General features: G+C 41.3%; 1 protein-coding gene across 1 annotated transcript in view; it reads right to left on the minus strand.

Annotated features, from left to right (window-relative positions):
• LOC127653874 (contactin-3-like) overlaps window positions 1-23,956 on the minus strand; it is an 86,142-nt gene that overhangs the window by 57,020 nt on the left and 5,166 nt on the right. The window contains exons 2-3 of the mRNA XM_052140679.1: window positions 16,036-16,171; window positions 9,455-9,599 (exon numbers count right to left, since the gene is read on the minus strand). Coding sequence (XP_051996639.1) covers window positions 9,455-9,599; window positions 16,036-16,090 — 200 coding nt within the window. The 5' untranslated portion in view covers window positions 16,091-16,171. The remainder of the gene's footprint in view (window positions 1-9,454; window positions 9,600-16,035; window positions 16,172-23,956) is intronic.

A 23,956-nucleotide genomic window follows, 5' to 3' on the forward strand; every position in this document is an offset into this window, starting at 1 on the left:
TATTTTTTGTTATGTTTAACAGACATCGTAGATCATATACACAACTAGTTATGGCCGATGAAAATTATTTATGTTGTCGAATCCCAAATAGATTCAGCGAACTTCCATTTTACAAATTCAAATTGATAGCACACAATGAAATTAAGATGCTCAAACATATTGTGTCTCATTAGCTAATTTTAATTAACTAAATTCAACAAATTTTATATGTGTCTTCTTTGTTTAATAATGCATCTTGATTCATGTATCTTAATGTAAGTTTCCCATCTATACCCCAAGAACAAAAAAATAAACAATTAAACAATTAAAATATATTTTCTGAAAACAGGTCACAATGTCATAGGCAATTTTGATTTCAAAGTAAATATATCTTGTTTTTTTTATTTGATAAACAAGACAATACTTATTAAGAAAATATTTTATTGCAGTAAACTACATATCTATTCAGATTGGATTTGTCTGTAAAATAACCAGCACTTATTAGTTTTTAATGGTCTGGATATCTGATTATATAGCCTACATACAGCACATTCCCAGTGTTATCTGTACAGCCGTTCATAGACCACCAGTTCTGTGCAATTACATGAAAAATGTTTTATAAATTTTTCCCCACAATGGTCTATTATTGTGGTATGAACTATTTCAGATTAACTCGCCCCTAAACATTATAAAAATAAACACTGTGGATGGACGCTTTACATGCCAGTCAGATGATCTCTTCCCGTCTAAACAGGCAGTTTTTAGACATAAAAAGCTGCAAAGTGTACCAAACATTCTGTTGACAGTCAAAAGTCCATTCTCAGCCTCAGAACTAAAAAGCATGCCTCAAAACACTGTGTTATTGAAAACAACTGGGAAAATATGTCACAACAAAAATGTATACACGGGGATGGAAGAAGAACATAAAAGAAATTATAATTGTGTTTCTGTTTATCTTAAAAGACTGGAAAGACCCAACATACACTTTAATCATCACATCCACATTTCAACACACACTTCTAGCCTCAAGGAATATAAATGTATTTTCCCTACGTATAACACTTTATTTGTAGTTATTTAAAACCAAGCATTACAAGACAGCTTTGGTCACAGTGGTAGGTTAGGTGACTAAATCCACACATTCTGTTAGTAACTGGTGGATGAATGATCATTTATAAAAGCAAAGTTAAGAATTACAAACAATCCAGTCTCCAAGGAGCTCCTTTACCAGGATCAAAAAGGCTTAGAAGTGACAGGGAGCTACAGTATTTCCAGATAATGAGAAGGCCTAGGGCATCCAGTAGTTTTCTAACTATTGCGAAAGGTTCTTTGAGAAGTTTAATGGACAATTAGGCTGCCTCCACACACCAAACTGCCCGAGCATAACTATTTCCATCATCGTCGTTATGATCCGTTGTTATAACGTCAACGTCAGCACCATCATAATTATCATCGTTGCCGTATTCTATACTATCATCAACGTTTTAATATCTATTCATTATATCATCAGGCTAAATTAACACAATGAGCACAGACACAAGCTGCACCTGCTCATTGGTAACTTGAAAAGTGGACAAAAAGAGGGAGAAAACAAATGTGACGAACAAAACAGTCAGCTCCAATTATGTTTCCAAAAGAATGCACTGCAGTGGTTCATACAGGCAAGTCTCTGTACTGAGAAAACAAGCTTCGTTCACAAAGATCATACTGGCATGGAGTTAATGAGATCCGACACAAGCGCAACTCTGACTTTCTCTGTGTGACTTTCTCTGTGTAATCTCAGCATTTTAATCAGCTCTCTCAAATGTTTGCCTCTGATAGGGTGTAAATAATCACATTCTTACTAGGCAGGTTGAATATCCTATCAGATTAAATGTAAGTTTGAAAGACTGAATCTGAAGTGCTCTTATGGTAACATTTTGGATCATTTAAACATTTAAAAGACACTACAAGTGTTGACATATTTCCTTTTCAAAATTCTCATTCTAGAGACAGTATTTTATTGGACAAAAATTTGGATATGCTCCTGAGTGCAAGATTCGTAATTTATTTTTGCTCAGATTTCCCAGAAGATAAGTGCTCTACATTTTTAAAAACAGTTCTTGTTGGATATAGTAGCACTTAGATAATCTCAATGCTAAAGGTGCGTACACACTGCCAGCGACAGCGACTCCAACCCATTCATTTTCAATGAGAGCACAGCGACTTCCGGCGACATGAGCTGTCGTGACCACTGGCGACTAGATGTGGGCGTGTCCAGCGACGTGACAAAGTTGAGACAAGTTCAACTTTATTCAAATGAAGAGCGACTTATGGAAGCGACAGCCAATAGGAGAGAAGACGGGAGAGCTCACGTGATCCTTCTCTCTCTCTCTCTCTCTCAGCTCCTGCAGTAACGGAAAGATGGATGAAAGGCTAATTCTTGCTGTTAGAAATTTCCCAGTGATATCTCTATTCCCACATACAAGGACATTTTTAAGAAAATACTGCGTGGAAAGGTGTATCTGAGATCGCGGGGATTTTGTGGACACAGACAGACCGGCATTTGCATTTTCGCCGCAGATAAACAGCCGCTATGGCCTAGTTTCTCATTCATTTTGATATAATTTTATGTACTGATTCCATTTACACTCACCTAAAGGATTATTAGGAACACCTGTTCAATTTCTCATTAATGCAATTATCTAATCAACCAATCACATGGCAGTTGCTTCAATGCATTTAGGGGTGTGGTCCTGGTCAAGACAATCTCCTGAACTCCAAACTGAATGTCAGAATGGGAAAGAAAGGTGATTTAAGCAATTTTGAGCGTGGCATGGTTGTTGGTGCCAGACGGGCCGGTCTGAGTATTTCGCAATCTGCTCAGTTACTGGGATTTTCACGCACAACCATTTCTAGGGTTTACAAAGAATGGTGTGAAAAGGGAAAAACATCCAGTATGCGGCAGTGCTGTGGGAAAAAATGCCTTGTTGATGCTAGAGGTCAGAGGAGAATGGGCCAACTGATTCAAGCTGATAGAAGAGCAACTTTGCCTGAAATAACCACTCGTTACAACCGAGGTATGCAGCAAAGCATTTGTGAAGCCACAACACGCACAACCTTGAGGTGGATGGGCTTCAACAGCAGAAGACCCCCCCGGGTACCACTCATCTCCACTACAAATAGGAAAAAGAGGCTACAATTTGCAAGAGCTCACCAAAATTGGACAGTTGAAGACTGGAAAAATGTTGCCTGGTCTGATGAGTCTCGATTTCTGTTGAGACATTCAGATGGTAGAGTCAGAATTTGGCGTAAACAGAATGAGAACATGGATCCATCATGCCTTGTTACCACTGTGCAGGCTGGTGGTGGTGGTGTAATGGTGTGGTGGATGTTTTCTTGGCACACTTTAGGCCCCTTAGTGCCAATTGGGCATCGTTTAAATGCCACAGCCTACCTGAGCATTGTTTCTGACCATGTCCATCCCTTTATGGCCACCATGTACCCATCCTCTGATGGCTACTTCCAGCAGGATAATGCATCATGTCACAAAGCTCGAATCATTTCAAATTGGTTTCTTGAACATGACAATGAGTTCACTGTACTAAAATGGCCCTCACAGTCACCAGATCTCAACCCAATAGAGCATTTTTGGGATGTGGTGGAACGGGAGCTTCGTGCCCTGGATGTGCATCCCACAAATCTCCATCCTGCAAGATGCTATCCTATCAATATGGGCCAACATTTCTAAAGAATGCTTTCAGCACCTTGTTGAATCAATGCCACGTAGAATTAAGGCAGTTCTGAAGGCGAAAGGGGGTCAAACACAGGATTAGTATGTTGTTCCTAATAATCCTTTAGGTGAGTGTATATTTAGTCATTTCCCTCCAAAATGTTTGTTTTTAGCAGCAAGAAAAGAGATTCGCTGTCAACAGCAATGGAATGACATCTGTGAATGTCATTTATAAACGTTACTAGGCAACCAGTAGTGGGAACGCCCACTAGCGACTTCACCGCTAGCCACTGGCGACCTGCAGCGACAAAGTCGCTGGCAGTGTGTACGCAGCTTAACAGATATACAACTTTTAAACTCTCCCTCCCAGTAGTCCTTAACTACAACCTTAAAACAATCTGCAGCTCCTTTGCTGGACCAAATGTAACAAAGCAACACATAGAATACGTTAAAGATACAATTGTGAATTTTTACAAAAACAGTCAAAAATATGTCCGGTTCATAGAAAGAGTAAAAGTTATATTTATAAACAATATATAATTTTAAAAATGATATTTTTGCATAAATAAAAAGACTATATTAAAGGAAAAGTTCAGTACTCAAAATGAAAATTCAGTCTTTTTTGACAACGTTTGTCGTATTTTTTTTATGGGACAAAATGTATTATTATTTTTTTTTTAAAGAATCCTGATTCAGCTCTTTTCCATACAAAGATAAATAATTGCAACCACATATATCAAGAAGAAAAAAAAAACCTTAAAAAACACCATTAAAGTACTTTTGTAATAGCAATCAGTGTGCCACATTTTCTTACAGCAATGCCGTTTGATGTCAATGTCATTTCAACACAACATTTTTTAATCTAAACATAATCATGAATGACACTTCAAAGCTTTGGCAGTTATGCAAGATAGAGATTCTTTTGCATTGCAGTAATGGGGGAAATGAGCTAAATTGCTGTGAAAATAATTTAACAAAGTGAAACTCTTAATGATCCTATAGGCCTCATTTTCATTGGGCAAAATATACTTCTTTTGATTTAGTGGTGAAATATGATTTAAAATTTTCTTAGTGAGATTTACCCACTAATGGCTCATAAACCATTTTAGGCCTTTTATACAACCTGACTATATTACTGTAAAAGACCACAGAAATAGCACATTTCTTCAAGAAACCTTGTTGAGAAAGAAGAAGCCAGCCAAGCACTCTGCTCTCACTCAGCTCTGAGTTACTTTTCTGTGTAATCTGAAACCGAAATGCAAAATAGCCTGGCAAGTTGAGTTCTCTAAGTTCACACCAGCCCCCTCCAGACACTGAAATACCACCAGATTGTTGGAACACCGACAATAACTGTTGACAAAGAAAGTAACTGAATGTACTTTGGAGACTCTTCCTCCTCTTACTGTTATGCAGTTGAATTGGCCACCCTTCAGTCAACATTAAATGCCTCAACTATTCTTTGTTCTCTAACTGTTGCCAGCACTGCACACTCAGTTAAGTACAAAATGAATGCTGTGCACTGTATTTTTATTTTTAAATTGTAATTTGAACATATAATTGATGTTAAAAAGGCTACTGTAAAATCTGTTAATTGATTAACTCAGGTTCCCAATCATTTTGACCAAATTCATTTCAATAACTTTTCCAGTTGTTTATGAAATGATTTATAAACTGATTTTCAAAAAACATGTTGATTCAGAGAGATTCACCAATGAATCATTCAGACCAAATAGTAAACAATTTTGACCAATTAGCTGAAAAGTACCTACACAAATGAAGGATTTTCTCATGGCTAGACAAGATATTATTCACTATAGACATTTCCATTACTTTTTCATGACTTCAAAGATTTTATTAATCCCAATTACTTATTCAGGGCCTGTAAAACTTTTGGAATGATTTAGCATGTTCATTTGGATATGTCATCTTTATAGGATTTGGTCTTGGTGGAATATATCTGCTACTCTGTTGCTTGAACAAAAACTTTCTAGTACATACATAATGTGTAAGCATGTGGACATGCTCCTTGTAAATTTCCCTGAAAATATTATGTCCACATGATACATGTAACGAAGCGCTGGTGCTGACAATGACGAAGACGATGACGTGAACATGAAGAACCCAAGTGCAGTTTATTTACATAAGTGAAGTCCAAAACCCTAACTATAGACATGAACTATACTAAACATAAACATGAACAATTAACATGAACATAAACTTGACTTAATCTAGACTTAGCAAACAAGGTACATTAACAATAGCCTACTTGACAAGAGACAATGGCAAACATGAGGGTTTAAATACACAGACATAGGGTAAAACAATAACAAGACAAACAATAAAGACATAACTATAAACAAGATAACAAGACTAATAACCTTAAACCAATGACAAACTAGAACTGATAAGACAATAAACCAATGAAAACAAGATACATGAACATGGACGGAAACATGAAATCCTTCACATGACAAGGGAACCAAATGACTTGAAACAGGAACTAGAATTCCAAAATAAAAGACATGAAAACAAAACATGAAAAAAAAAAAAAAACACACATGTAGACATTACAATACAAGACATGCTGCTGCATGATTAGACATCCATACAATAACCATGAAGCAGATTTAGACTTTGGAGCTGGGGAGGTGGAGGGTTTCAGATAAAAAAAATTTGCAGCATGCTGCAGTAAAATGGGCTTAACTGCAAAACTAAGCAATAATTAAATGTTAGACAAAGAGAGAGTTCACAAGTTGATTGGCAAAGTGATTACACCATGTGAGCCAATTAGCTTAAAACATCACATCTGAGTGAGCATAACAACACATAACAATTTCAAAGAACCTATCAAATCAAATCAAATAACTTTATTGTCACACTACCATATACACAAGTGCAACAGTAGGTGAAAGTCTTGTGTGCAGTTCCGAGCAACATAGCAGTCATGACAGTGATGAGACATATACCAATTTACAATAAACATCATATTAACAAAACACAATTTACATATCTAATGTACACATACTTACACAACACAATATAATATACAATGTACAGTAAACAATACACACAATATAGAATACACATACAATAAAAAAAATAAAATAAGTGTATATAAACTATATATATGCAGTAGTTGTAATGAGGGGAATATATTTGATATTTGACAGTCTTTGACAGATTGCTTGGGGGAAGAAGCTGTCATGTAGTCGGCTGGTGCGGGTCCTGATGCTGCGATACCGCCTGCCTGATGGTAGCAGTGAGAGCAGCCCATGACTCGGGTGGCTGGAGTCTCTGATGATCCTCCGAGCTTTTTTCACACACCGCCTGTTATATATGTCCTGGAGGGAGGGAAGCTCACCTCCGATGATGTGTCTGGCAGTTCGCACCACCCTTTGCAGGGCTTTGCGGTTGTGGGCGGTGCTATAGCCAGTCAGGATGCTATCTACAGTGCTGGTGTAACACCGTGTGATGAAATGGTTGTTCATTCCAAACTTCCTCAGCCGTCTCAGGAAGAGGAGGCGCTGGTGAGCCTTCTTCACAACGGCCTCAGTGTGGATGGACCATGTGAGTTCCTCAGTGATGTGGACACCGAGGAACTTGAAGATGCTGACTCTCTCCACCGGTGCTCCATTAATGGTGATGGGGCTGTGTTCTCTGTCTTTCTTCCTGAAGTCCATCACAAGCTCCTTGGTTTTACTGACGTTGAGGGAGAGGTTGTGCTCCTGACACCAGCGTGTTAGTGTGTGCTCCTCCGCTCTGTAGGCTCTCAGACCTACCACCGTAGGTCAGCAAACTTAATGATGGAATTGGAGCTATGTGTTGCCACACACTCATGTGTGTACAGGGAATACAGGAGTGGGCTGAGAACACAGCCCTGCGGGGCTCCAGTGTTGAGGGTCAGTGATGAGGAAATGTTGCTGCCCATTCTGACCACCTGACGTCTGCCTGACAGGAAATCCAGAATCCAGCTGAACAGCGAGCTGTTTAAGCCCAGAGCCCGGAGTTTCTCATCAAGCTTGGAGGACACTATGGTGTTGAATGCTGAGCTGTAGTCAACAAACAGCATTCTCACATATGTGTTCCTTTTTTCCAGGTGGGAGAGAGCAGTGTGTAGTGTAGATGCAATGGCATCATCAGTGGAGCGGTTGTTGCGGTAGGCAAACTGCAATGGGTCCAGAGAGGTGGGCAGCACAGAGCAGATGTGATCTCTGATTAGCCTCTCAAAGCATTTGCTGATGATGGGGGTCAGAGCAACAGGACGCCAGTCATTTAAGCAAGTGATTATAGCTTGCTTCAGTACAGGCACAATGGTTGACGTTTTGAAGCATGTGGGGACTACAGATAGGGAGAGGGACAGGTTGAAAATGTCCGTAAAAACACCAGCTAGTTGGTTCGCGCACACTCTGATGACGCTGCCCGGAATGCCATCTGGACCCGCGGCTTTACGGATGTTCACCCGTCGGAAGGATCGGGTTACATCCACAACAGAGACGGAGAGCGAACCATCATCTGTAGCGTCAGCCGCGAGTGCTCCCTCCACGAGGGAGGTGTTATTGTCTTCGAAATGAGCATAAAACGTATTAAGCTCATCCGGGAGAGAGGCAGCTGTGTTCACGGCGGAGTTTTTATTTCCTTTGTAGTCTGTGATGATGTAAATAAGGTTGTTGAGCGAGGCTCTTTTCTGCATATCACTGCCCCCTTCGGCATATTGCGACGCTGTTATGTGGCCCGATCTGCATAATGCGGCAACCCATTTCAGCTTATCGCGGCCGGCCAATCGAGAGAAGTCACGGTTCTCCCGATGGCCAGTCCGCCCCCTGATCACCATTGAACCATTTTTCATATACAATAATACTCCCCTGCTGTTCAGCTAGTTCTGTGACAAAAGACAAAGACACACTATAGGAAAAAATTATGCGTTTAAATACAATGTCACTCACAAGGTTATTACTTCTCTCCCTTGTGCTTGCCTGAGTATTTACATGATGCTGACCCAAGCTACGAAACACAATATAGCACAGAGCTGAAGCATACTGCTATTTTCAGAGAGGAGGACAGTATCTTAGAATCTTGAGCACAAATTTTAGACCCCTCTCATATTCAAAGCCAATTTCTGTCATTACAGCAGTATGCATTACATTCTCAAAAAGATACAGTTGGCATGCTAATCCTAAAGCTCTTAGATACTCAGTCCAATTCATTACTCAGAAGTAGTGAAAATATCATATCTCCTCAAAGGGATAATTTACTTTTTCGCATATTATTTCTATGTACAATAAAAGTGAATGGTGAGTGAGACTTACATTCTGCCATTACATCTCTATTTGTGTTCCACAGAAGAAAGTCATACAGTTTGGAAAAACACAGAATTTCAGACAAACTATCCCTTTAAGAAGGCTAAATGGCTATTTTTGTCATTTTTTATATCACTCTTTGGCTGAACAGTTGATGCACATTTAAAGTTGACACTAGAGAAACTGTGGAAAGCAAATGGAAAATGGGTCATGGTAGGACGCCACTGAAATAGGTGGCTAACAATACAGTACTTTACTGGATTTCAGGCAACTGGTAAACTAGAAGGACAAATAAATTGCCTCTCACCTTTAAAAATCAATAGCAATCAGTACCATTAGTTTTCAAGTTGATTCTTAGGAGGAAAAGCTGCCGATTTGCCAAAACCAACCACTTAAATGGTTTCTAACAGCAATGAATGGACACATAAATTGCTCACAGTGAGAGCTACATCAGACTTGTTTCTACCTGTACTGAAGGGAAGGAACCCCAGATGCCTCACAGGATAGAACAGCCTCTTGTCCAATAGAATGGATGGGCAGTATCTGGTCTTCAGGTTCAGTTTTCCAACTTGGTCCAAGAAACTTTGTATCTTCTGCTTGAGCTGATAATACTGAAAAAGAGACCAACTATTATTTAATGCCACAAAGTAAAAAAACAGAGCTCAAGCCCAGTCACACGTTTGAGCCTCTCCGCTTTGGACAGCATGCCAAATACATTTACTTTAATGCGCTGCATGACTATATGTATCTGCAAACTCGTGAAACTTGAAGGCTAAACGTTTGGAATAACATACAGATTTTGCTCTTATGGAAAGAAATTGGTACTTTTATTCACCAAAGTGGCATTTTGATATAATGGCAAGTGATTTTTTTAGTACCAAATTATCAATTTAGCACGATTACTCATGTTGGAGTGATTGCTGCTGGAAATGGGGCCCGTCTAGATTTTATCAATTTTTTTTTTACATCAGTAATGTCCTGAATATACTTTATGATCAGTTGAATGCCACTTTAATGAATTAAAGAACCAATTTCCTTCCAAAACAGCTAAATCTGTACATTATTCCAAATGTAAGTATTTTTCACTCTGTTCCTCATACAATGATATATTATCACATCAAATTTTACTATAGTATATGACTTGTATGGTGAAACATTATAATGTTTGCATTACATGACCAATTACATATACAAGCTAACTCCAACGCAGTAGTTCAATTGATAGAGCATTCCACTCACGATGCAAAGGACCAGGGTACGAGTCCTGAAGAGCATGCAAGTCAAAACTTGAGCCAAAATGTCAAAGAAGCACCACAAAATTATGTGGTTGCCTCAGCAATTGCAATTTGGATCTCTCAGCTCCTTTTTTATGACACAATAGGTTAGGTTTAGGTTTAGGGTTTAAGGTAGAGACTTCGGTTTTGCTGGTTTAAATGGTATGGTACGGTATGATTACGCACCATTTATATCCTGGATTTCTCTGCACAGTTAGCTAACTGTACTTAGGACAGAGGAACTTAGGTGGAATGGCACATGGCAACACATAATTTGTCACTTGTTCAGTCCATTCATTCTTATTCTGAGTTTGCTGCACCACGTTGGAAAAATAACCCGTAACTGTGTCAATGAGTTTGGATTGTTAAAGACTGGCACAGTTCAGCAATGGCAACCATTCAATAGTGTAATAGAGGAAAAGTCTATTAAAAATGTCCTGTATAACATTTTTGTAACGGGACATAGACTAAGAATGTTTGAATTGGAAAACAAAGAGCCATAATAATATGGGTTTTCAATCAGCCGGACCATGCAGGTAATTTAATAAACCAAAAATATTGGTCACATATACCGATATGGTCTCATATAAATGTAATTGTGCATTCCTAAACAATCCCTTTGACAGCTCAATTCTCCTTTCACTTTGATAGCACTACAAAGAGTACAATTCTGAGATACAGTAAATACCATTATTAACACACTAGCACAATTCTTCATTTTTCTAGGAGTGCGCTTCAGGAGACATCTCACCCCTATTGTCATTAGATTATGTAATATATCTAAACAGTTGCCAGAGACTTGCAGCCATTAATTCCCCTGTATTAATTAACATTACTGGGATACATCCTGCAGTCATATTTACAAGACAGCCAGCAAATTCTGCAAACAAGCGGAAACACCATAACACTGCTGAAATATCAGCAGAAGAATGGTTGTGCATATAATATGTGAAGTTTGTGCAGTTGTCACTGATATAATATGGATTTGATGCATGTACTGGTTATAATTGTTCTCTGCTTCACTTTCATGAATACAAGATGATGATAAAATGATTTAGTCTATATTTCTCCAAACAAAAGCATCTGCTCTCTCATGAATCACATGTTTCACTGCAAATACTGAACTCTGTCACCACGAAACAAAAAAAACATTTTGATGAAAAAAGATGACTCTGAGCTCTATATGTAATCTGTTGTGTGCAGAGAGTCACTGGCTTCTGGTTAGATACAGACATGTCTCATTCCAAAGGATTCTGATAATAATAATTGGTAAACAGGAGTATTGGGAAACAATCTCACTGCAACATTTGGAGACCAGATTTAAATAGCTAAAGGAGGACTGTGTTAAGAAAGTTCCCCTTCTGTCACTCACTCAACGTTGTGTCGATGTAGTGATACAAGGGGTCTCTCTTGAGAGCCTCAGTTGCCTCTGATCTTTGAGAAAAGGCCAATGAGAATTGGCGTCATATCCCTCCCGCAGACATACGGGTATAAAAGGAGGAAATTGTGCATCTGTTTAGTCTGATATTTTCTTCGGAGCTGAGCAGTTGTGTGTTCAGCAAGCTGGTGTTCCCACCACTGTTCACTTGCCTCTACAGAGCTTTTGCTCTTGGATCTACGGTGCGTTACCAGCGGCTTTTCTCTTCTCTGCACGCCAGTGCAGTCTATGCCCCTGGGTGATTCGACAGTGCTTCTAAAAGAGCAAACACCCTCTAAAAGAGTATTTTGTCTAAAAGAGTGACACATTGGCATTGAAAGTCTTTTTAAAGACGCATCTTTTTGAAAATGCGCTTCCGCCTTTGTGTAGTTCCTGGATGTGGCAGATATCTCTCCGCTTCTGGCAGTCATAGATGCTGTCTCGTGTGTCTGTGCCACGATCACACTGAGGCAGCGTTTGTGGATGCTTTTGATCTCACTGCAAGAATTTGACCATGGCAACGCTGCGATCATGGCTTTCCTTTCTGAAAGGAAACGCCACTGCAATCTCCCCCCGCATCGCGCCTTCTTCCCATGGGATTGAGGCAGATGCGGCTGGTGATGGAGGCGATTTGGGCAGTTCATCGGGCGCGGTTTCGCCGGGTAAATCCCAACAAACCACCTGCCCCCGGCACGCTCGTTTGCTCCCGTCCAGGTCCGATGTGAGACCGGCTCGCCCCACGGCCAGTCTGATATCTCCTTCAGACCCCTTGTGCTGGATGATGACGTCACCGCTGCATCGGAGAGCGTCGCCGCGTCTGATGCGGAGGACTCGACTGGGCTGCCACCTTCGGGTCTGCCTGCCCAGTCTGAGGCTAAAGAGAAGATGGCTGATATACTTGCCGTGAGCGTGGGGCTGGACTGGAACCCTACGCCCACGCCTTGTGGCTGTAAGACAAGAGCCCAGCTCTTAGCCCCCGCATAGAGCGCCCCACAGGAAGCGGACGCTCCTGTTTCTCGAACCTCTTCGAGGACCCAGAAGGCTCCCAAGCGTTCCAGAGACGTACAACCTGAGGAACAAGATGTTCACCGTGGAGCTGGTAGACTGACCAATCCATCCCCTGGTGGAGGGCCGGGTGGAAAATCCTTGGTTTCCTTTTTTTCCTTTGCCACACCCCCTTCGGGCTGCGGTACCCACATTGTCAAAAAGAGTGATTCTCTCATTCCTTGGGTCACCTAGCCGGTGCACACACATGTCGTTCTCACGGCGGTTCGGCACCAACACTTACTCTCACGGCACCCTGCACATAGACCGTTCGCCACCACGCCAGCGACTGTATCACGTACAGATCCCCAGCCGGCCGGTTCTGACGAGTCAAGAGGACATCTTCTCAAGACCTCCTCCTTAATAACCAACCCACCCCCTGCCGGGTATGCGGAGCAAGGTAAGTGCTTTGAGTCTTTCCTCAGCACAGATGCCTCGGGACGCAACCTTGCCTCCTGACGCAATACTACCTGCCCCCCCCACCCCCACTGCGAAGCCCCACCAGGTACATCAAATGCGATCGTCCCCATACTGCCTCTCACGCAGAGCTTGGACACTTGGATTTCTCTCTCCAGCCTGTCGCACTGCCAGGCCAGGACCATCCGACTCAGCTATGCAATTCAGTTCGCCAGGCGCCTGACCCGTTTCAGCGGCAACCGCTTCACTTCGGTGCACGGCGTGAACGCCAATAGAGCCTGTCCCTCCAGCCGAGATGGAGAAGGGATTCTACAGCCCTTACTTCAACGTACCCAACAAAGGCGGTGGGTTGCGGCCAATCTTGGACCAGCAAGGCCTTACACATTCTCCCGTTCAAGATGCTCACACAGAGACATATTTTAACATGCATTTGGAATCAAGATTGGTTCGCAGCGGTAGACCTGAAGGACGCGTACATCCATGTCTTGGATTACTGTGTCCCCATCGGGACCAGGTGCTCAGGCACCTCAGCCATTTAGGGCTACGGGTCAACTGGGAAAAGAGCAAGCTCTCCCCGATTCAGAGCATCACTTTTCTCGGCATGGAGTTGGACTCAGTCTCAGTGACAGCGTGCCTCACAAATGAGCACACGCAGTCGGTGCTGAATTGCCTCACCTCATACAAACTAGGCACCAAGGTCCCTCTAAAGCAGTTGCAGAGGCTCCTGGGGCATATGGCATCCTCAGCGGTTGTCGCGCCGCTCGGGTTGATGCATATGAGACCGCTTCAGCAATGGCTTCAGACCGAGATCGGGCACATACAGTGTGTTCTTCACCCCTTCCTGCCATCAGCTATTCAACCCCTGGACAGTCCTCTGATTTCTGCGGACAGGAGTCCCCCTACAGCAGGTGTCCAAATGTGTCGTGGTCACCACAGATGCCTCCAAACTGGGTTGGGGCACGGTGTGCAACAGGCACGCAGCCACCGGCTCCTGGACAGGACCTTGCACAGCACCTGTGGATAGAGCATATCAACTGCCTAAAGTTCCTGGCTGTATTTCTTGCCCTGCAGAGGTTTCTCCCACTAATTTGGGGCATAATTAATGACAGCACAGCGACAGTAGTGTACATAAATCGCCAAGGCGGCGTGCACTCTCTTCAAATTTCACAACTCACCCGCCATCTCCTCCTCTTAGAGTCAGCAACGACTGAGTTTGCTGCACACCACTCAAATCCCGGGCAGCCACAACACGTCAGCGGATGCGCAGTGGAGAGTGGAGGCTCGACCCCCAGGTGGTCCAGCTGATTTGGGACCAATACGGCGAAGCACAAGTAGACCTGTTTGTTTCCCTGGAAAACTCCCACTACCCGCTCTGGTACTCCCTATCCACAGGTGCTGTGCAAGGTCAGGGAGGATGGGGAACAAGTCATTTTAGTGGCTCTTTACTGGCCCACTCGGACTTGGCTATCAGACCTCAGCCAAATGTGCAACAGTACCTCCCTGGCGGATTCCCCTGAGGAAAGACCTTCTTTCTCAGGGACGGGGCACCCTCTGGCATCCGTGCCTAGACCTCTGGAACCTCCAAGTCTGGCCCTAGGATGGGACGAGGAAGATCTATGTGGCCTACCACCAGCTCCCATGTATGTCACGCAGCCTGCTCCCATGCATGTCACATTGCATGTTCCCCCCTCAGGGATGCTGGGAACCTAAAGTTTATATGACGTCTTATGGGGCATTGGGGAAGGTTACGTGCAGCCTGATGCGGTCTGCTCCTTTGGCAAGCAACAGCTTGCTTGCAGCTGCATCAGGCATTGTCATGGCGTTATTGGATAGGGACCCCTAGTGTCTCTACATCAACGCAACGTCGAGTGAGTGACAGAAGGGGAATGTCTAGGTTACTGTCGTAACCCCCGTTCCCTGATGTAGGGAACGAGACGTTGTGTCCCTCTTGCCACAACACTGTACCAACCGCTATAAGAGCAGAACCCTATTCTCAGCTCCTCAGTGCAAAACCTGACTAAACAGATGCATGATTCCCTCCTTTAATACCCGTATGTCCGGGGGAGGGACATGAAAATTCTGTTTGCCAATTCAAATCAAAGATCAGTGGCAACCAAGGCTGTCAAGAGAGACCCCTAGTGTCACTACATCGACACAACACCTCGTTCCTTCCATCAGGGAATGGGGGTTACGAAAGTAACCTTGACATTTTTCCAATAAATTCTGGGAACACTGTTCAACATTTTGGTTAAAATATCACTTTATTATATAGTTGCCCCTTGCTTAAGTGATTAATTTACTGGCCTAAGTCTGATATTCTGCTCCTAAGATACATTGATGGATAATGTATGACAGTACAAAGTAAGCCTATCGGATTTTGTAGTCCATTTTATCATCTATCAATTTTCAAAAGTAATAGCACACCTCTTAAAAAGCCACACGATTTAAGGTATCATCTGCAAATGCAAATTATACATTCATCATTAAATGTGTCACATTTTCTAAAATATTGAAAAACACTTGCAAGATCTAAATAAAATTTTCAGATCAAATGACCAAAACACAGATATCAAAGATAACTTTCTTTGATCAGCCCAATAACAATAATTGAGAAGCTAAGCCTTCTCAATACCATATTATGATCTCTTTTCTGCACATAACATGACCATTAAGTTCAATGATATTCAAAAACAACTGCATTTCCTGCTTGAATATTGGATCCACTTATCTCAAACCCACTCAGAGGACTTGAATGAATTCAAGGATTAAGATCGTAATTAAATTTTCCCCATTCAGTCACTGTAAACATGACAGTCCATAACATGTACAAATTTAGTTCAAAATAAAAATGAAAAGAGAAAAACATTAGTTAAAATCAGCAGTACAATAATTTACCTGCTAGGCAGCCAATGATTGATAGCAGCACAAGTCGTTTCCATAGTAACGTCATCTTTAGTTGCCAAGGGCAAGTATGACTCTCATCCAATTGCTTGTGAATGGAATGATTTTCCCTTGAATGCGAGAGTATAATCTGTAGGGGAAAGTAATTATAGAAATAATTAAAATAATACATTTTGTGCCAAATATGACAGATGCTTCACATTTATTGAGTGATCAGAAAGATTAGACCTCTGTTGGAGTGGTCACCTTGACTGTGAGGACAAATGTGGTGAAATTTTGTTGGATCAAAGAAAAAGTTAACAGCTGAGACTTTTTCAATTTGATGGCAACTGAATTATTAATGCACTGAATATAAAAACTCAAAGGCTTTGTTCAGACAGGCAGCAAAAATCCGATTTTTTTTTTCTCTTGCTTATCCAACTCAGATTTGTTTATTTGTTTTTAGTCTACAAAAACAGTGAAAATCAATACTACAAATGGAAAATATTTGCAATCATTTGCAAAGTTTCGAAAAGTTGGTCCTAATGATCGGATTTAAATACCAAATTGTTCAAATTGTATTTATGTGCAGTGTGAACAAAGCCAAAAAGACGTCAAAATGCACCAAAAATCAAGGCGATGGTGTTTTGAGTATGAAGGATTAACACTTCTTGAAGAAAAAGGATAGAACAAGAAGACAGACAATTAGAATCCAACAAATGTGAATGCCATTATCAAGATTGCAGAGTGATCCGCCTGCTTTTCTCTTGTCTGTCTTTGTGAATTCACTCACCTTATGTGTTTGTTTTCATTTTGTTTTGATGGCTGCGCCCTCGCAGCTGATTTGCTCAGGTCTGATTATCGTGGCTGCTTTAACTATTTATCAGCAGCACCTGTCTCTCATTACTCTTTTGATTTATCTCCATACTTAAGCTCCCCTTTTGTTTGCTGTCTGATCTCGAATTGTCTTGCTTTGCCTTGCCCAGTTGACCAGTATTTTCTTCTGTCAGTCGTGCGTTTTGTCTGTTTGTCTTTGTTCTCAGACCCTGTTGGAGTTTCTCATTGTTTCATGACACAAGTCCTTTATTGGATTGCCTCCCAAACTAGCCAAGATCCTCATTAAAGATTTGTATGGCTCTATCTTTATTTTCTGGACTCTGTGCTCCACTGCCGACCAGCATGCTACACAGACATTATTATTATTATTATTAAACATTTTTTCCCTGAACATGTTTTTTTTCATTCAAGACTTATTATTCACTTACCTCTTCTTTTCTGTCTTCTGATACCCTGACAGTCATATAAAGTATTAATTGCATGTTTAAGAGGAACCTTTGAGAAGCATTTAATTTGATTTTAAGCTCGATATGGTCTAAATAATACCCTATGCACTACACAAAAGTATCAAACAGAAACCTGCAACATCAGAGGAATCAGGGGGCTGTAATATGTTGACCTCAAAAGCTACTTTCTCTTGACTATTAATAGGAGCTAGAAGCCAACCTAAATACAAACCAGCACTGCTTTCAATTGCACATATATCATTCCTCCCACATATAAATGCTAAATTACATCTTTGGAGGCCCTGCGTAGGGATGATTCAGACAGGATTTTTTTGTATTATTTCTCTGAGGACCTTTGATTTTGATTACCAGAAATACACTCCTTAATGGATGAGGTTTAACCTGCAAACATCCTACATACTTGAATTTTATTTATATGGCATATTCAATTAACATTATTTAGCTAGGGTTTGACTATTGTCCATTCAAATATTAAGAGATTCTTCATATGGAGCTCTTTTATATGCTATGTTTTAAGATTTACTTGATCAAAAAGCTTGTATGGATTTATTAATTTTTTTTACTCATAGAACTTATGTTTGACAAGACTGGTATGCACTGAGGGATTTTTAAAGCATTTCACTTGGAGTTCAGTCCTGTGAGCACTGGAGATTCTTTGCTTGTTTTAGTTTTCTTTTAAAAAAATACAACAGATTCAGCTCTGTAGCCTGAGGCTATATGACCCCCCATCAACCCTGAGGTTTAAGCCCATTGGTGTACACTCTTTTCTTGTTTCTGAAACAAAGAACATACTTGCCTTTGGCCCTTTAAAACAATAAAAGCATGAATATTTAGAAGAAGAGTAATCTGCAATAACTTCGTTATAATTGCATAATCTTCAGACTTTAGCGCTATATCCTAGTGTGGGTAACTGTTGGGCGTCTGTTGAAATTGCAAGGGCAGGGAGTCTCTCGGTGGATTTGCTTGGTATCTTTTAAGTTTTGGGGGCATAATATGCAGCTGGAATGTCTGTCAGATTGGATTACACAGCCCGGCTTTTGACGCAGGGCAAGGGGAGGTGGAATTGAAGCTACAGTTCACCAATGAAAAACATTCCATTTGTCATATTTTTCCATTATGCTCCCTGCATGCAACCTCTCCTGCCACCAAACCAAAAAGAGCATGCAGACTGGCATGATAAAAACAAACGACACCTCACAGCAAGGCTTCCAATGGCAAATTTTAGTTGGATAAGAAAATAAGAGTGAACAGTGCAAAATTGTGAATTCCAAATGGTGTCACATCCAATAAAATAATTTTTAAATACCTGGAGAGACTAGAGTTGTTTACTGCAATCCTTATTCATACTTAGTGCAGCCTCAGAAGTACAGTATGTGACATGGATGCTGCCTTTTTTGCTTCATAGGCACTCAGTTCTGAAAACCAATTTGACCAGTCCTGGTGTAATTACTGCTGTAAAGCAGTCAATGGAAAGGAGGAGGCGAGAACCGGCTTGTCAATATAAATAATATTTTAATGATAAACTTAAAAGACAAAACACACACCAACTATCTCTCTCTCCCGCAGAATCCTCCGCAGTCGGCTATTATCCCTCTCAGAGGCTTGATTAGCCTGATAAGGGACCGGGTGTGTATGATCATGACCCGGCCCCGCCCTCCGCCCTGCCACATTCCTCCCTCGTTCTCTCAGGCAGGGGAGCCCCCGGCATAACGTACACCCCCCTTTCCCTGGGGAGTGGTGTGCCTCTTGCAACGTCTGCCGGCAGGTCATCCCCGTCTACCTGGACGAGGGAGGAGACAAGGGGAAGGAAACTGAAATAATTAAATAGGGGGGGTACTTCCTGTAACAGTGTAGTATGCCCCCAAAAAAACACTGTAAAATTTAAATTAGAGGGAAAAGGCCAACGCGGAGCGGCAGTGAGAGAGAGAGAGAAAAAACACTTACTCACCAGTTCTCCGATACGCCGTAGCTTGTTCCTCGGCCACTCCTCCACCCTCTAACGGACGACAGCCGTGCCTCTCCGGGCGGATCGGAGGCAGTCCTCCAGCCCTTGGCGGACAGAACACCCCGCCGCGTTCTCGGGAACAGAAGGGGTCTCCCCTGCCCCTGGCAGCGATTCTCCCACTCCAGGCGGTCGGCAGCGAGCCCCTCCTCGCGCGCGGTCGGCGGTCTCAGACCCCGCCGCATTTCAGCGGCTGGTAGGTGACTCCTCCGCCCCTGGCAGCAGCCCTGACCGCTCCAGGCGGTCGGTTAGGAGCCCCTTCTCCCCTCGCGGTCGGCAGCCGTCGTCAATTTCCAGACGGCCGGGCTCCTCGTCCCCCGGCAGATGGCCGCGGCTGCTCTGTTGGGGTGGACGGTAGTGGCGAGAACTCTACTATGGCGTATCCCTCCTCCTTCCCGGATTTCGGGACCAGTGTAAAGTCAATGGAAAGGAGGAGGCGAGAACAGGCTTTTCAATATAAATAACAATTTTAATTTCAAACTCAAACAAAAGACAAACACACACGATGGACATGTACGTAAACTATCTCTCTCTGCTGCACAATCCTCCGCAGTCGGCCTTTATCCCTCTCGGAGGCTTGATTAGCCTGATAAGGGATCGGGTGTGTATAATCACGACCCGGCCCCGCCCTCCGCCTTGCCACAACAGCATTTTGCCTTTGTAGGGCAGAATAATATAATTAAATGTTTGCTATTTATATTATTGTGACAGCCAAGCCTCTTGTTCATTGGGAAAGGAGGAAGCAGGAACCAGGTTAATAACCACAAAGACTTAATAAACAAAACGCAACATAAAACTGGTTTACAGCAGAACACAAAAGCACACACAAACACTTCTGCGTCAGTCTCTCTCTCTCTCAAACTGCTGTCCCTGGCTCATCTTTATCCCTCTCCCGGCTGACTGGGCTGATTCAGCACTGGGCACCCATCGTTACGGCCCATTCACACCCTCCTCCTTGTCACAATTATGCTTACAAAGAAATATTTCATGAGAAATTATACACAGCTATGTTTAAATGGTCGTCAATGAATAAAAAAACATGCTTTTAGTCGATATAATGGTGTAGTTATGGCTACCAGCAGGGACTGAATGTAACCATTCAAACCCTGACCACCTGCATCCAACAATTCATGAAATATGCATGAATTGCAATTGCAATTACTTTCACTAAGAGATGGAGGTGTGTTGTCCTTTTCCACCAACTTCCACCAACCGTCTTATTAAGCAAAATGATAAGCAATAGATTGCACTGGCAAATGTAATAAGGCAGTGCAGCATCACCAATGCAATAGTTCTATACAATGAAAGGCATTACATGCGTCTATTTCCCCTGTGACTCTTTGGCCTGCACAAACATTGTTTTGGCATATAATTGGAGAGGGGGTTAGGTCTCAGTTTTTCCCAAATGGCTGGTGTAATTACAAAGTATCTGAGGGGGGACACAATTCAGACTGATTTCAGACATGTAAAGATTCCTTGAGAGCTGGACCAGCATACATAACTAACTACATGTAATTACAATTGGACAACGTCACAAATTGCACAGATGATCATAAGTATGGTTCGCACTGGCAAGCAGTGCAGTTCTCATGATTATTGGCATGATATTCGTGCAACCCAGTAGCTGGTGTTTGAAAAAGTGAATTTTGCATCAATCATCAAGTAATTATCCCAATTGGATATACAAATAGATAGGCTATAGATTATGATTTTGTGGTTTTGATTAGGTTTCATCAGATTTTAGGGTTAGTGTTTGGGCAAGGTTGGGGCTTGAACAACATTTTAATCATCCTATAATTTCCCTTTGATTTTAAGGGTAGTTAATAGTATAGGGTTGGTGCTAAGGATAGGGTTAGGAATATTCCTTTACCAAGGACCTTCTGAAGTTGAACCTGGAACACATCCTGCTTGGTAAAATTAGACCAATCACCCCTTAGACAAACTAAAAAAACATATAGACTTGAAACCAAAAGGTTTGCAGTTTGATTCCCACATGGACCGACTTCTGAACCAACACAATTGTGCCCTTGTACAAGACAATTAAAGTTATAGTTCACCCCCCCAAAACATTTTATATTCTGTCATATTGTATATTTGCTCATACTCATGTTGTTCAAACTCCATATGTCTGCATTTTTTCCTATGGAACATAAAAGAGAAAATTTTAGGAGAAATATTCCTTTAGTTGCACCTGAAATACTGCAAGTTGCTTTGGATTGTCAGCTGTAACTGTCAGCTACTGTAAACGATTTATTAACACTAAACCTCTGAACCTACTGCTTATGTGCATTATTTGTGCCTTCAGACCATAATTACTGTAGATCAACTGCTTCGGGGTACTTGATTGATGCTAAATGTTCGGATTGGAAGTTGTTTTCATACTTTTGCTATAAATCATCTTTCCCTGTTACACATTGCGATGAAGTTTGTAATATTGTGTTTAAACCAATGTTAATAAATCAAACTTCAAGTCTGACCGCCAGATTATGGCATCATACAGATGCGATGACAGCTCAAGTGAGAAAATAGCACTGTAATGATGTCCTATGTGACAAATATTTAAATACACCAGATTAAAAAATTGTGCAGGTTGATACTTATGCAAGTGGCCAATGTGAATGATAACTGAAAATGCGTACATTTTAAGTAGAAAACTTAAAACGCAAGCAAACACAATTCAGCCATGCTTATCCATTACAGTATTTCTTCAATCTATTTAGATATTCTTTAATTTTATGATCAAACCAAATCACAGAAAAGAAAACTCAGACCAAATTTATAACTTTCCTAGAAACGTACTCCACTTTTCAGTGTCTATAATGTGTGGGGCTTACAGTGTGTCTATAAAATAGCCCTAGAGTCATATTGACTGCTTTAATGGTTCTTTGGGGGCATTTATTTAATTAACTTTTTTGTTTTTGCCTTTTGGAGCTTGGCAGGCATGGCCACTGTGAACTGTTGTTGTATGGACAAGAGCTGTACAAAGATCTTTAATGAATCTTTAAAATGCTCCTTATATGTTCAATGAAAAGAGTAGCAGCAAGTTTGGAAGCATGAGGGTTCATGAGTAAATAATGACAGAATGTTTTGGGGTGTGAACTTTAAACCTCAACAGAAAGACACTTTTCCCAGGAGAATACAAGGAAAAGTGCAAGTTTAAGATCCTGGCTGTAGAAACAAAATACAGAGATGTACTGTATATTTATGAGAAAGAATTTAAAAATATATAATAGTAATAGCCGAAACAGGCACGGAAAATTGCCTGCTTGCATGTGAAGTGACTGAGACATGTCAACTACAGGCCACGGTTAATTTTGTTGTTACTGTACATGCCATCGTGGTACTACAATAATAGGCCGGTGTGCAACACAGTGTTGTTTTAAACGGTCTGCATATCAGAGCCGCGGCAGACGCATTTGAGCTCATAATGTTAAATTGCTCACATGTTTCATTCTCCCTCTCTCTCTCCGCAACAGCTCCCTGTAATGTCTTGTCTAATGATAAAAAGGCAAATATCAATAAAACTTTTATAATATACCATCTGTAAATATGCACATATCTAATTTAAACAGATGTAATAAACAACCTCACACGACTTGAGCAGATCCAGCATCCTGAGGAGCGCTCATTTATTTACCTCTAAAGCATGTATTGTAACAGCCTCTCCTCTACAGTTCCCTGTAACTTTCCTAATGATAAAAGGCAAATATCAATAAAACATTTTGCAAATATGCAGATATCTTGTTTAAACATGTCATTCACGAATCTCACTAAAATCCAGCATTTTCGTCCCGTCGAGCGCTCTTCTATTATCTTCCACTGAAGCGCGTATTCTATCAGCCAGAATCAAAAATGTCAGTATCAGGATCAAAAGTTCCTCTGATTCACAAAACATGATGACAATCCAAACCGGCGATCCAGGCTATTTAAACATTCTGGATATGCATGAGAGCGTGAGTGCAACTTCAAGTTTCATCCAAAACCAGGAAAATGCTGCCTCCATAGGCTGTATAGGGAGGTAGGATGAAAATAAGGTGCTTTTGAAACTGTTCGGAGAACAGTTTCCTTAAGAGTTCCGTTCATATAAAACAGATGTCAGTTAAGCCATTAACTGATTAGGCAGCAAGGTAGCATGGTTTCAGATGCAGCCCAAGGAAAAAGAGTTTCATGTGTGCTATAAATGTATTATTCACTACGCACTATATGTACAATTGGCTTGACTTGGTATTTTTGGAGAAAATGCTATTGTTAACATGATATGCCATCCATGGTTGCTGGACCACTATGTGTACTGTTATTTCCTTCTTCCTAATATATTAAAACATTTGCAAATAAACCCACATTCCACCCACATGTTCAAATATATTTTAATCTCTCTTTAAATTAAATGCATACTGCACAATGAGAAGTATAAATAGACCCAGGGGAAGCCAGGCAAGACTGTGGAGCAGTTCGACTGAATTTGGCACACTACTCTTTACCAATGTTCTCAACTCTAATTTGGCTTTGCTCGTTAGCAACAAAATGAGATGAGCCATGCATCCCAGATGCAGCCATAAATAAACATGAACACACCAGAGAAGGATCCCATTCCCATTTGAACAGCAGATGTGGTGTGGATAGAACCCAA

The sequence above is a fragment of the Xyrauchen texanus genome, chromosome 13 (genome assembly GCF_025860055.1).
Source record: "Xyrauchen texanus isolate HMW12.3.18 chromosome 13, RBS_HiC_50CHRs, whole genome shotgun sequence".
Taxonomy (NCBI): domain Eukaryota; kingdom Metazoa; phylum Chordata; class Actinopteri; order Cypriniformes; family Catostomidae; genus Xyrauchen; species Xyrauchen texanus.